Source organism: Boleophthalmus pectinirostris, unplaced genomic scaffold (assembly GCF_026225935.1).
Source record: "Boleophthalmus pectinirostris isolate CB_2022bp ecotype Guang Dong unplaced genomic scaffold, ASM2622593v1 HiC_scaffold_9, whole genome shotgun sequence".
NCBI lineage: Eukaryota > Metazoa > Chordata > Actinopteri > Gobiiformes > Gobiidae > Boleophthalmus > Boleophthalmus pectinirostris.
The window spans coordinates 29,348,110-29,362,793 of NW_026571541.1; the positions used below are offsets into that span (position 1 = coordinate 29,348,110).

The 14,684-nt window shown below is 40.0% G+C and overlaps 1 protein-coding gene across 1 annotated transcript in view; it reads right to left on the reverse strand.

Moving 5' to 3' along the window:
• Window positions 1-14,684, reverse strand: part of gbe1b (glucan (1,4-alpha-), branching enzyme 1b) — a 331,363-nt gene that overhangs the window by 163,005 nt on the left and 153,674 nt on the right. The window contains exons 9-10 of the mRNA XM_020941150.2: window positions 10,998-11,125; window positions 2,821-2,919 (exon numbers count right to left, since the gene is read on the reverse strand). Of these exons, the coding sequence (XP_020796809.2) occupies window positions 2,821-2,919; window positions 10,998-11,125 (227 nt within the window). The remainder of the gene's footprint in view (window positions 1-2,820; window positions 2,920-10,997; window positions 11,126-14,684) is intronic.

The following is a 14,684-nucleotide window of genomic DNA, read 5'->3' on the forward strand; positions in this document are numbered from 1 at the left end:
ATCAGGCTCCCGTCGTTCCCTTCAAAGAGCTGGTTCTAAGAGTCATTTCGTTCGCGACGGACCCATAACTAGTAAAGAAAGTAGCGCTATTAGCCTTTAGCCGTAAATACGTGCGCGCCGCGGTAATTAATTATATGCGCAAATGTCATAATTCACACGTCTGTTCACAGCTCATTTACATATCAGTGCAGGTCCAGTAGCAAATATACGGCCAATATAGTCACTTTAGAACAGACCAATAGAAAACAGTCTGTTTATGTGCGGGAGCTACAGCAGCTAACCCATAACAAATGACAAAAACTAGCTTCAGAGTCGACATATTTCCAACACTCACCGCTCATACAGGCTCCTCCTCACATCACAAATCTGCACTAATAAATGTCCTTTTAATCCAGACTCAAACCGATTGTCCGTAAAAAGAAAATAATCTCAGTGTTTGGATCTGTGTCTGCAGGTGTAAACAAACACACGTGAGTGACGCGACTCTGTGGTGTGTTCAGGGACAGTACGGACACACACAGACAAATGACTCCGTAGATAAATACTGATGTGGAGCCACATATTAGGACATTTATCTGTCTGTAAATTGGATTAAATGAACAGAATGTAGAGTCTAAGCTTTATAACGAGGTATAACATGCCCACGTGAAATATCGGCCCCTATCAGCAAGCATATCGGCCGATAGCCGATATGCCTAAAGTTGCCCATATCAGCCGATAATATCGGCCAACCGATATATCGGTCGGGCTCTACATATTATACTTTCTTTTACAATGGAACAGAGTATTATCCATACTCATCCATATTATCCATTCATAACAGAAACAAAACAACAACAAAATATTTCCCCAAAAAGAAGTAGTAGTAGTAGTAGTGGTAGTAAGTAGTAGTAGTAGTAGTAATAGTAGTAGTAGTAAGTAGTAGTATAGTAGTAGTAGTAGTAGTAGTAGTAGTAGTAGTAGTAGTAGTAGTAGTAGTAGTAGTAGTAGTAGTAGTAGTAGTAGTAGTAGTAGTAGTAGTAGTAGTAGTAGTAGTAGTAGTAGTAGTAGTAGTAGTAGTAGTAGTAGTAGTAGTAGTAGTAGTAGTAGTAGTAGTAGTAGTAGTAGTAAGAGTAGTAGTAGTAGTAGTGGTATACTCAGTCCAGTTGACAAATTGAATTTCCCCTTAGATGGATTCTACCTAGAAGACTGAGGGATTTTACGCACATCTTACTCTGAGCTAGAATCTAAAACAATAGAATTACTCCGTCTGCTCCTGACCTTCTTAAATCTGTGTTTGAGAACAAAAACACTCCTCCCCGTTATGACTCTGTACATCACTCCATCTCTCTCAACTCTTCCCAGAAAACATGGCATCACAGATCTCTGTCAGGGCTCTGTCAGGGCTGGGATATAAAATAAAAAGTAGTAGTACTTCGACTTGAAGTAGTATGGATGGTAGTAGTAGTCGTAGGAGCAGTGGTAGTAGTAATAGTAGTGATATTAGTAGTAGTAGTAGTAGCAGTAATAGTAAAAGTAATAGTAGTAACAGTAGTAGTAACAGTAATAGTAGTAGTGATAGCAGTAGTAGTAGTAGTAGTAGTAGTAGTAGTAAAAAGTAGTAGTAGCAATAGTAGTAGTAGTAGTAGTAGTAGTAGTAGTGGTGTGGTAGTAACAGTAGTAGTAGTAGTAAAGTAATAAGTAGTAGTAGTAGTAAGTAGTAAGTAGTAGTCATAGTAGTCATAGTAGTAACAGTAGTAGTAGTAGTAGTAGTAGTAGTAGTAGTAGTAGTAGTAGTAGTACAGTAGTAGTACTAGTAGTAGTAGTAGTAGTAGTAAGTAGTAGTAGTAGTAGCAGTAGTAGTAGTAGTAGTAGTAGTAGTAGTAGTAGTAGTAGTAGTAGTAGTAGTAGTAGTAGTAGTAGTAGTAGTAGTAGTAGTAGTAGTAGTAGTAGTAGTAGTAGTAGTAACAGTAACAGTAGTAGTAGTAGTAGTAGTAGTAGTAGTAGTAGTAGTAGTAGTAGTAGTAGTAGTAGTAGTAGTAGTAGTAGTAGTAGTAGTAGTAGTAGTAGTAGTAACAGTAGTAGTAGTAGTAGTAGTAGTAACAGTAGTAGTAGTAGTAGTAGTAGTAGTAGTAGTAGTAGTAACAGCAGTAGTTGAAGCACAGCTTTTTTTTTTCCTCACTAGGATTGTAAGAAGCAGTAGTAGTGTTAGTAGTAGTAGTGGTTGTGGTAGTAATAGTAGTAGTGGTAGTAATGGTAGTAGTAGTAGTGGCCATAGTCGTAGCAGTAGTAGTAGTGGTACTAGTAGTAATAGTAGTAGTTGAGGCATGGCTTTTTTCTCACTGGGTTACTCTGGGCTAGGATCATAAGAAGCAGTAGAAGTAGTAGAAGTAATAGTAGAGTAGAGTTACTCTGGGCTAGTATCTAAAACAATAGAATTACTGCATCTGCTCCTGACCTTCTTAAATCTCTGTTTGTGATCGAAAACACTCCTCCCCGTTACGACTCAGTTACGACTCCATCTCTCTCAACTCTTCCTGGAAAACACGGCGTCAGATCTCGGTCGTCCCCGCGCTAAACAACTCCTCGCACTTGAAAGCGTTTTTTTTTTTTTTTTTTTTTTTTTCCGAAGGCTCCCAACCTCAGCTGTTCCCCGGCACGCCACTAGAGTTTTACCTCTTTCCCATTCGCCCTATCCGCTTTTATCCGCGTTGAAAGCCAAAAGAACACGCCGGCTGCCTTTCCCGTCCTCGCGCTGAAGTTTGAGAGCATTTGAAGAGCCCAGTTTGCAGCCCGCGCGCCCATAAAAGCCCTCCATGTGACTCGAGTGAATCATCTTACCTGGATCCACTTGTCTGGGATTGCCATAGCCAGGCGGTAATCAAAGCCCAGGCCCCCCTCCTCCACTCCGCGGCACAAGGCGGGCATCCCTGACACGTCCTGTGGTGCACAAGATGGAGAATGTGAGGCAGGTGTTTTTTTTTTTTTTTTTTCACAGACTCAACAATACACAGCAAGAGGTGCCAAATGTGACTTTATACGAGCAAATTTATAGCAGGGATTGACACTGATAAGGAAATAAAGATGTTTTAAAGGTGCACTAAAACCAAAAAAAAAAATCATAACGCCTTTGAAAAATTGTGGCTGATAAACTTTTACATACCGTATTTTTCAGACTATAAGTCGCACTTTTTTCTTGGTTTGGGTGGTCCTGTGACTTACTTATACTACGAATTATATATTAAAATTTTCACACTGATAGCCGTGAGAGGGCGCTCTAGGCTTGTGTGCCTGTTACTCCTGTACCACTGTCACTTCACTCCACTAGCATGTGCATGTCTCCTGCAGAAAAAGCCTCTGTCCTGCTGTAAGTCCTGAAATATTCAGCCGAAAAAGGTAATCGAGCAGCAGAAAGAAAGTTTGGAGTGAGCGAAAAACTTGTGCGGGACTGGCGGAAAGCGGGGATGGAGAACACAGCTTCATGGTAACCAGGAGGATGCACCATGTAACTTTCCTAGAAGTCATTGGATGGATCGACAAAGCCTGGACTTCAGTGACACCATCACATCAGGAAACCATCCTGTCGGGATTCAGAAAGACCGAAATAATTCTAACTGGAACTGATGTTGAGTCTGACGACAGCTACACAGAAGAGGAAGCGGCGCTCTACCTCATGGATCTATGGTTTACCTCCGTAGGTCGCGAAGTAGCTCAGAAGTACACAGAGGATGAAGAATTCAATGGATTTAGTGATTTGGTAAACTTGTTCTTGTTCTGTTGTTTATGCTAGAGTTATCTGAAGAACTGTTCATATGTGATGTTAACATACCAGATTCAGCCTGTTGTTCTCTCTTCTACTGTCATTACTCTAACTTGCCTTTCAAGATGCCGGTTCCTGGTCTCTGATTTTATAAAATACATTTCCCCCCAAAAAGTGCGACTTATAGTCCAGTGCAACTTATGTATGTTTTTTTATTCTTCATTACGCATTTTTTGGCTGGTGCAATTTATACTCCGGAGCGACTTATAGTCTGAAAAAATACGGTACATCACACTCTTAAAGTGGAACCAAAAAAATCTGGAAGATATTTCAGTTTTTGTGATTTTTGAGTATGAAATGCATTGACTTTATGAAAGAAAATCAGCAATTAAAGGGTTAAAAGTATTTGAAAATAATAAAAAAAAAAAAATATGGATCATAAGGTGAGATGTTGGTTGAGCAAATTAAAAAAGGTTGAATAAATATTAATCCTGTGTGTTTTTTGTTATAGCCAAATGAAATTCAGTGCACAAAAATGCGCTCTAATACCTCAATGTAATTTTTTTCAAGGTGTAATTGAGGGTTAGAAAGTAGCGCAGAAGACCTCCAGACTTTTATCTGTGATGTAACAATTCTGGGAAATTCAAGTTAAATTTCTACTTGGGGAAAATAAAAGTCTATTTATTAGGGGTATAAGATAAGATATCCAAGTCTCACCATGCGATATTTATTGTGATATTTTGTGGAGGCTTACAAAACTATAAATAAACTATAAATATGCAATATTTTCCTCTTAAAATGCCTTGAGAAGACTTAATCCAAAGAACTAAGACTTAAACGTACTTAGAACTGTTATTTCTTCTTGTAGTCTGCACTGAAATGGAGCAAAGGATCATGGTCTATGTAGTTCTCTGTTTGTTTTAGCTACTGCTGCACCATAACACTTAATTTAACCAAAGAGACTTGTAATTCGGTATATTGTGATGCTCTACGATATTATTGTGAGATCTTTGACGATACGATATCTCGATATTTTGGTTATTGTTACATCCCTACAATTTATCCCTCCATGTGTTTTTTTTTTTTTAGTGCTCAGAGGAAGCGAATTTATTCAACGTGACTCAACGCCACGTGATTGAAGCTAAATACTCAAATAGCTCAAAAAGGTCAAATTAGCATAATAAGTGTCCTTTAAATAGAACGCTTTGAATACTTTGATGCTTAAATTAAGGTAATGAATAAAGAAAATAAGGGTCAAAACGTGGTGAGCTCGCAAGTTAGTCATAGCCCAGTTTTGACATTACAAAAATATTGGGTTTAGACTGTCTCCTCACCCGCTGCTGTCTTCATTCCGTCTGACTTTGGCCTACATACACCTGCATGACTGCTCCCAAGGTCAGGGCCCGTCTCCCTGGCTCCAATACGTCTAAATCAGTTCTATTCTGTGACTTTTGCAGTTTTTATTGCTGTTAAAAAGGCCCATATTACACTATGTCTGATGCATGTTATAGGTTATGTTCAGACTGCAGCCTGAAGTGACCCAAATCTGATTTTTTTCGCCCCTATGTGACCTGAATCTGTGTATCATTCGTTCATTCGTTTTTCAAATAAAAACCAAAAATAAGAAAATGAAAAACAACAATTTTCTTCATTATTTGTCTCCAAAACCAAAATGAAAAAACGGATAACCTGTTTCCTGTTTCCATGACTTAAATTGGGATGCCGGACTGAACCAGGACTGAACCAGGACTAAACTGGTCTGGTCCCAGTCTGGTCCACAGTCAGTCCTGGACTTAGTTGTAGTCTCAGTCCCAGTCTGGTCCTGGTCTTGGTCCCGGTCTCTGTCCTGATCTCAGTCATGGTCTGGTCCTGGTCTGGTCCTGTTCTGGTCCCGGTCTCAGTCCCTGTCTCAGTCCCCGGTCTCCCCGGACTCAGTCCTCAGTTCAGTCTCAGTGTCTCAGTCCCGGACTCAGTCCCGGTCCTCCCGGTCTCAGTCCCGGACTCAGTCCCCGGACTCAGTCCCGGTCTCAGTCCCCGGACTCAGTCCCGGTCTCAGTCCCCGGTCTCAGTCCCCGGTCTCAGTCCCCGGTCTCAGTCTCAGTCCCGGTCTCAGTCCCCGGACTCAGTCCCGGTCTCAGTCCCGGTCTCAGTCCCCGGACTCAGTCCCCGGTCTCAGTCCCCGGTCTCAGTCCCCGGACTCAGTCCCGGTCTCAGTCCCCGGTCCCGGTCTCCCCGGTCAGTCTCAGTCCCGGTCCGGTCTCAGTCCCGTCTCAGTCCCCGGACTCAGTCCCCGGTCTCAGTCCCGGACTCAGTCCCCGTACTCAGTCCCCGGACTCAGTCCCCGGTCTCAGTCCCGTCCCCGACTCAGTCCCCGGTCCCGGACTCAGTCCCGGATCAGTCCCGGACTCAGTCCCGGACTCAGTCCCAGTCCCGATCTGGTCCTGGTCTCAGTCCTAGTTCAGTCCGGCATCTCAATTTACGTCACGGAAACCGAAAACGGCCGTTATCCGTTTTTCCATTATTCTTTTAAACACAAAATCGAAAACTGAAAAAACTAATCATTATCCCTTTTTTCATTTTGGTTTTGGAGACAAATAATGAAGAAAACAGTTGCTTTTTTTTATTTTTGGTTTTATCATGAAAAATGAATGAACAAATGATACACAGATTTAAAACTGATACATATCTGATCTTTTGACAGTCTGAATGGTCAGGTCACATTCATCCCACCTACATGTCACAAATGTATACAAACGTTCTTGTCATACGGAAATTGTGTATGATGCAATCCCATCACTCTTGGCTGCAGCTCCGGACCCACTCGTTGTTTTCTACAGAAGTTGCTGACGCTGCCCCACAAAACGCCATGACCAAAAACCTCGTCCTTCTCCTTCTCAATCTCCTCCTTAAAAGAAATAAGCTCTACATGTTCTGGCTCCGGTACAACACCAACTTTAAAATCTCCAGATGCTCAAAGCTCGCGTCCATGTTTCGGCGACTTAAAGTTCACACTGGAGATGACATATAAGTCGCATTTAACGGGAAATGTGAACGACCTCGCAAAAAAAATCCCAAAGGAGCATTAAGCCCCTGCAGTCTGAACGTAGCCATAATGTTGTTTCCTCCTCACAAACAGACCTGGAGTTGTGTTTGTGTTTGAGTAACTCTGCGTTATTAGTCTCTCTAAATCTCCAAAGCTCAAAATGCTCCGATCCACCTTGTGATGTCATGTAGTGGTAGTTTAAGTTAACGACTCATTTTACTTTTATTTAATAGATACTGGCAGGTCTGAACTCATCCAAATAATTCTAGTGAAGATGTATGGAATTTAAAAACACAGCAGAGCAGGGCAAAGCAGAGCCACCCCCCCCACACCGTGTCGATTGTCTGACTGTTCCCCCCTCCCCTACACCGTGTGGACCTCAACCGGAACTACCAGAACTAAACCAGATCTAAATCAGGTCTAAACCAGGACTAAACCCGGTCTAAAAATAGGGTCTAAAATAGGTCTAAAATAGGTCTAAAACAGGTCTAAACCAGGACTAAACCAGGACTAAACCAGGACTAAACCAGGTCTAAACCAGGACTAAACCAGGACTAAAAACAGGGTATAAACAGGATCTAAAACAGGTATAAAACAGGACTAAAACAGGTCTGAACCAGGTATAAACCAGGACTAAAACAGGGTCTAAAACAGGACTAAACCAGGTATAAACCATGACTAAACCAGATCTAAACCAGGACTAAAAACAGAGTATAAACAGGATCTAAAAAGGTATAAACCAGGACTAAAACAGGGTCTAAAACAGGACTAAACAGGTAAAACAGAACTAAAACAGGTCTAAACCAGATATAAACCAGGACTAAACCAGGGTCTAAACAGGACTAAACAGGTATAAAACAGGACTAAACCAGGACTAAACAGGACTAAACCAGGACTAAACCAGGACTAAACCAGGTCTAAACCAGGACTAAACCAGGACTAAACCCAGGACTAAACCAGGTCTAAACAGGACTAAACCAGGACTAAACCCGGACTAAACAGGACTAAACCAGGTCTAAACCAGGACTAAACCAGGTAAACCAGGACTAAAGGACTAAACCAGGGACTAAACCAGGACTAAACCAGGACTAAACCAGGTCTAAACCAGGACTAAACCAGGACTAAACCAGGACTAAACCAGGACTAAACCAGGACTAAACCAGGACTAAACCGGTGTAAAAACAGGGTCTCAAACAGGTCTAAAACAGGACTAAAACAGGATTTAGCCAAGACTTAACCATGCTCCTCAAATCCCTCCCTCCAACCCCCTCCGGTCTGCGAAATATTGTCTGATATAAAACCCGGTCTGTGGTGCAAAAAAGATTGGGGACCACTGCAGTGGAGTATTTCCTGCAACAAGGTGTTTTCTGTTTGTGAGAAGAACGCAGGATTTGTGTGTTAAACATGTTTGTGAATGAAACCAAACAAAACACAACTCCAGCTTTGTTTTTAATGAGGAAACAACAAAACACAGATCACAAAACAGCGTAAATATGGGACCTTTAAAGACATAATATATAAAATCGGTAACGTCTTGGCACCTGGTAGCTCTATCCTGTAGGGAGACCAAACAGACTGACATCCCTCTCTGTCTCTGTCATGACTCTCTAATTACACCGGTGAATAGGTGAGTAAGCCATGTCTCGCTGTGGGAGCTGTGACGCATCTGCTGTTAACGCTCTTATCTTCCCTTTGTCTGTTTGCTTCATTAACAAAACCTCTTTACCGTTTAGCATGTCTTATCCAATCACGACACAAGGTCTGGTCCGAAAAAGTAACCCTGAAATACAAGATCTATAAAGTTTTCTAAGGGAGACTTCACACAATGGCTGATGTCAAGTTAGGTTGGTAATAATTTCTTTTCTACTATGATCCCAGAGCATTGGATAGGCCTTTTATTTGTATACTAAAGTGGCATACTAAAGATCTAACAATAACCGAAAGCATATCGTCAAAAGTCTCACAATAATATCATGGGCTGTCACAATATATTGAATTACAAGTTCCTCTGCTTTAATGCATGGTTTTATAGGAGCAACAGCTTTTAAACATAGGGGACTACATATCCCATGATCCATTTCAGTGCCGACAACATGAAGAAATACGATTTTTAATTGAATTCTTGGGATTATGACAGGAAATAATTCAAAAACCTAAATCTTGTCAAGGTATTTTAAAAGCAAAAAAGTGCCGTATCTAAAATTATATTAGCCTCTCCAAAATATTGCAATAAATATCATACCGTGAGATGCATATCGTGATAATATCGTACCGAGAGATTTGGATATCGTTACACCCCTACTGCATACTCAAATTTAGCAGACTTTTTGGGTGAAGGGTCAGATATTATTGGTTTACCTGGAATGTTCCACAGTATGTCTTATCTACAATATCCACATGTAGACACTACTAGGCAAAGTCAAATCTGTGGAAAGGCAAGCTCGCTAATGGTAAAAATGCATGTTTTTCAAGGTATTTTAAGCATCAAAAAGACAAAACATAGGTAAGTGAAAAGAAATACTGTGGAGTAGGGCTGAACGATTTTAAGAAAAAATTTAATTGCGATTTTTATGGCAGATTTTGTGATTTCAGTTTCATCAATGATTTTTTTTTTCCAAATCAAGTTTGAGTGCACATGAACATTTGCAAACATCACAGAAACTTACATCTTACCAGAGTCCTGCACCGACAGTTTGACCCTGGACTGTTATGACTGCCTATTTGTTTACGTTTTACAGACACAAAACTTAAAACCACATGGCTAATTTGCATAAACTATAAGCGCTGTGTTTTTTCTGTGACAGAGGATGTGCTGATGATGGTGAGTCTGTTCTGTGCTTCTATTGCATTGGAGATGGTTCTTGTTAAACTTTACACGAGCGGCAGGTTTAAATCATAGCCTCCTAGAGTTGTGGTGGTGAATTACTTCGTGGCACATGGATATCAACGCAGACCCTTAAATCAAAAACGATGGCGACAAGGCAACAGCGGCAGTGTGCTTTGAGTTGAGGCAGAACTATATTTCGCCCTTAAAATTGGGGCTTTGGGAGCACAGCAAAAAAAATGCAGCTTTGATGCTCCCAAAATCGATTTTTAGTCCAAAACAACAGATCATTCAGCCATACTGTGGAACATTCCAGGCAAAGCATTCCTGGTATCGAATATCGGCACTCATATTGAAAAAATTATGGATTGGATATCGATTCCAAGATATTGGTTGAGCCAGTGTCCCAGTATCTGGTGTATAAATTGGGGTAATAAGACGTTTACTGGCCCAAAACATCTTACAATACTACATTTTTATTTTTACAAAGCTATAATATACAGGGTATCCCCAGGTTTGCCTACCCCAAATTTAAGACATTTTTAAGACCTTTTTAAGACCACTTAAATGAAAATTAAGACCAACGTCGCACCCATTATGCAGGCGAAAAACACCAGACACAGTTCTAATGACCAACCAACTACCGATACTATATCTAGAATCTAAGGCTACGTTTATATGATGACGGTCTGAACAGAAGACACAAAAGTGGTGCAGCGTCTTCACTTTTTATTCCACGTTTAGATGAGCATTTTCGGAAGGAAATCTGCGTGCATATGGTGACGCAAAAGTGTGTGGAATTCGATTGAGTTTGCATGCCAGGTGGCTCGGTGGTGATGTATGTGACGTAAACGTGTACGCGACGTGAGCAGATCTGACCAGAGTTTTGCGTCTTGGACAGTGTAGACAAAACTGATTGTTTACTCACTGCCGCCGCCGCGCCGCCAAAAACCAAAGAATTGTCGTTCATTCATATTATGTTATTTCACGTTGTTGTTTTTTTCCCCCTCCCTCCATTTAACATTGAATTGAACTGCAGCCAGGTTGAGTAAACAAAAAAATAGGCTAATGAAATTTAAGACCTTTGTGAAAAAAATAAGACTTGGACAACATAATTTAAGAATTTTTAAGGCCTTATTTTAGGAACATGAAATTTAAGACCTTTTTAAGACTTTTAAGATACCCTGATATAAGTAAATGATATTTTCAGTCTCTGCCCTAGTATTGGTTGAAATTGGATATCGACAAATAGTAAAGGAAAAAACAAAAAACTCAGTGGATCGGTGCATTCCTATAAAAAAAACAGTACCAAAAGTAAAACATAGCAGGCCATTTGACAGCAACAGAAGCGCACAGAGCCATGTTTGGTGTGTCTGCTGGCCGTGCCTTACCTCTGCCACAGTGATGCAGTTTGGGTAAAGGTTGTGCACGATGTGGTTAGCCAGCATTAGGTAAACCAAAGAGTCTTCATCCACCTGTAGGCCAAAGTACTCGCTGTAGTCTCCGGAGAAGCCTGAGCCTGAGGAGTAAACAGCCACAATTTCAGCTCCCAAATCCCGCTCTCATCCTCTCTGAGTGCTCTGGCGCTTTCACTTGATATATTTTTGATATTGTTCACACTTTCCTGAGCGGTCCTAAGAGCCGGCCATAGCGCTGGACTGTGACTGCTAACCTGAAGGATAACATCTGAGAACATTGGCGTTTCTTTTCAATATAGTACGCCGAGGGTCAAATGGAAAAGGTTTAACACGGCGAAACCTGATGTATGAGATCTGACTCAGAAAAAAAAAAAAAAAAAAAGTCACTCACTCAAAGGAGCAGGCTGTCAAATATAATTATGTTGAATTGGCAGATTTTTTTGTTTTGTTTTAAATGATCAAGGTGAAATGCAGTGTGAAAAATGAGTGAATGTCTGAGCAAACATTCATAAAAACTCATAAAAGACCAGATTCTTGTCAGTATTTTCACACAATGGAAGAATTTGAATTTGAAACTGCAGTGGATTCGTCTAGACAGCAAGATAAATGGAGTGTGTTAGTACTTTTTTACCTAAATTATAGAGCTTATGACTTTCACATAATTCAGAAATACACTGTATACATAACATACACACAAAATGTATAAAGTTTCACATATTGAATCAGATGTAATGCATTTCCTAAGTGAGATTTTAGAAATGTTGGACTGACCACTTTGTGCTATAATTTTATATATACAAGATAATTACATAAAAATGTAATTATCACAATTATCACAAATATAGCAATAATTATATTTGCACTGTGAAAAGTCTCAAAATACAAGCTAGACTAGATCCATTTTTATACTGGAAACTTTTATACTGAAGTCTTTGTCATAATATTGCATAACTAACTGAATTTCCTTTGGGATCAATAAAGTTATTAGTATTAGTATTAGTATTAGTATTAGTATTAGTAGTCGTCGTAGTCGTAGTTGTAGCAGTGATGTAAGTGGTAGTAGTGGTAGTAGCAGTAGTCGTAGTAGTCATCATAGTGGCAGTAGTAGTAGTAGTAGTGGCAGTCGCAGTAGTAGTAGTAGTAGTAGTAGTAGTAGTAGTAGTAGTAGTAGTAGTAGTAGTAGTAGTAGTAGTAGTAGTAGTAGTAGTAGTAGTGGCAGTAGTAGTAGTAGTAGTAGTAGTAGTAGTAGTAGTAGTGGCAGTAGTAGTAGTAGTAGTAGTAGTAGTAGTAGTAGTAGTAGTGGCAGTAGTAGTAGTAGTGGCAGTAGTAGTAGTAGTAGTAGTAGTAGTAGTAGTAGTAGTAGTAGTAGTAGTAGTAGTGGCAGTAGTAGTAGTAGTAGTAGTGGCAGTAGTAGTAGTAGTAGTAGTAGTAGTAGTAGTAGTAGTAGTAGTGGCAGTAGTAGTAGTAGTGGCAGTAGTAGTAGTAGTGGCAGTAGTAGTAGTAGTAGTAGTAGTCAGTAGTAGTAGTAGTTAGTAGTAGTAGTAGTAGTAGTAGTAGTGCCAGTAGTAGTAGTAGTAGTAGTAGTAGTAGTAGTAGTAGTAGTAGTAGTAGTAGTAGTAGTAGTAGTAGTAGTAGTAGTAGTAGTAGTAGTAGTAGTAGTAGTAGTGGCAGTAGTAGTAGTAGTAGTGGCAGTAGTAGTAGTAGTAGTAGTAGTAGTAGTAGTAGTAGTAGTAGTAGTAGTAGTAGCAGTAGTAGTAGTAGTAGTAGTAGTAGTGGCAGTAGTAGTAGTAGTAGTAGTAGTAGTAGTAGTGGCAGTAGTAGTAGTAGTAGTAGTAGTAGTAGTAGTAGTAGTAGTAGTAGTAGTAGTGGCAGTAGTAGTAGTAGTAGTAGTAGTAGTAGTAGTGGCAGTAGTAGTAGTAGTAGTAGTAGTAGTAGTAGTGGCAGTAGTAGTAGTAGTCAGTAGTAGTAGTAGTAGTAGTAGCAGTAGTAGTAGTAGTAGTAGTAGTAGTGGCAGTAGTAGTAGTAGTAGTAGTAGTAGTAGTAGTAGTAGTAGTGGCAGTAGTAGTAGTAGTAGTAGTAGTAGTAGTAGTGGCAGTAGTAGTAGTAGTAGTAGTAGTGGCGTAGTAGTAGTAGTAGTAGTGGCAGTAGTAGTAGTAGTAGTAGTAGTAGTAGTAGTAGTGGCAGTAGTAGTAGTAGTGGCAGTAGTAGTAGTAGTAGTAGTAGTAGTAGTAGTGGCAGTAGTAGTAGTAGTGGCAGTAGTAGTAGTAGTAGTAGTAGTAGTAGTAGTAGTAGTAGTAGTAGTAGTAGTAGTAGTAGTGGCAGTAGTAGTAGTAGTAGTAGTAGTAGTAGTGGCAGTAGTAGTAGTAGTAGTAGTAGTAGTGGCAGTAGTAGTAGTAGTAGTAGTAGTAGTAGTAGTAGTAGTAGTAGTAGTAGTAGTAGGGCAGTAGTAGTAGTAGTAGTAGTGGCAGTAGTAGTAGTAGTAGTAGTGGCAGTAGTAGTAGTAGTAGTAGTAGTAGTAGTAGTAGTAGTGGCAGTAGTAGTAGTAGTAGTAGTGGCAGTAGTAGTAGTAGTAGTAGTGGCAGTAGTAGTAGTAGTAGTAGTAGTAGTAGTAGTAGTAGTAGTAGTAGTAGTAGTAGTAGTAGTAGTAGTGGCAGTAGTAGTAGTAGTAGTAGTAGTAGTAGTAGTGGCAGTAGTAGTAGTAGTAGTAGTAGTAGTGGCAGTAGTAGTAGTAGTAGTAGTAGTAGTAGTAGTGGCAGTAGTAGTAGTATAGTAGTAGTAGTAGTAGTAGTAGTAGTAGTAGTAGTAGTGGCAGTAGTAGTAGTAGTAGTAGTAGTAGTAGTGGCAGTAGTAGTAGTAGTAGTAGTAGTAGCAGTAGTAGTAGTAGTAGTAGTAGTAGTAGTAGTAGTAGTAGTAGTGGCAGTAGTAGTAGTAGTAGTAGTGGCAGTAGTAGTAGTAGTAGTAGTAGTAGTAGTAGTAGTGGCAGTAGTAGTAGTAGTAGTAGTGGCAGTAGTAGTAGTAGTAGTAGTAGTAGTGGCAGTAGTAGTAGTAGTAGTAGTGGCAGTAGTAGTAGTAGTAGTGGCAGTAGTAGTAGTAGTAGTAGTAGTAGTAGTAGTAGTAGTAGTAGTAGTGGCAGTAGTAAGTAGTAGTAGTAGTAGTAGTAGTAGTAGTAGTAGTAGTAGTAGTAGTAGTAGTAGTGGCAGTAGTAGTAGTAGTAGTAGTGGCAGTAGTAGTAGTAGTGGCAGTAGTAGTAGTGGCAGTAGTAGTAGTAGTAGTAGTAGTAGTGGCAGTAGTAGTAGTAGTAGTAGTAGTAGTAGTAGTAGTAGTAGTAGTAGTAGTAGTAGTAGTAGTAGTAGTAGTAGTGGCAGTAGTAGTAGTAGTAGTAGTAGTAGTGGCAGTAGTAGTAGTAGTAGTGGCAGTAGTAGTAGTAGTAGTAGTAGTAGTAGTGGCAGTAGTAGTAGTAGTAGTAGTAGTAGTAGTAGTAGTAGTAGTAGTAGTAGTAGTAGTAGTAGTAGTAGTAGTAGTGGCAGTAGTAGTAGTAGTAGTAGTAGTAGTAGTAGTGGCAGTAGTAGTAGTAGTAGTAGTAGTAGTAGTAGTAGTAGTAGTAGTGGCAGTAGTAGTAGTAGTAGTAGTAGTAGTAGTAGTAGTAGTAGTAGTAGTAGT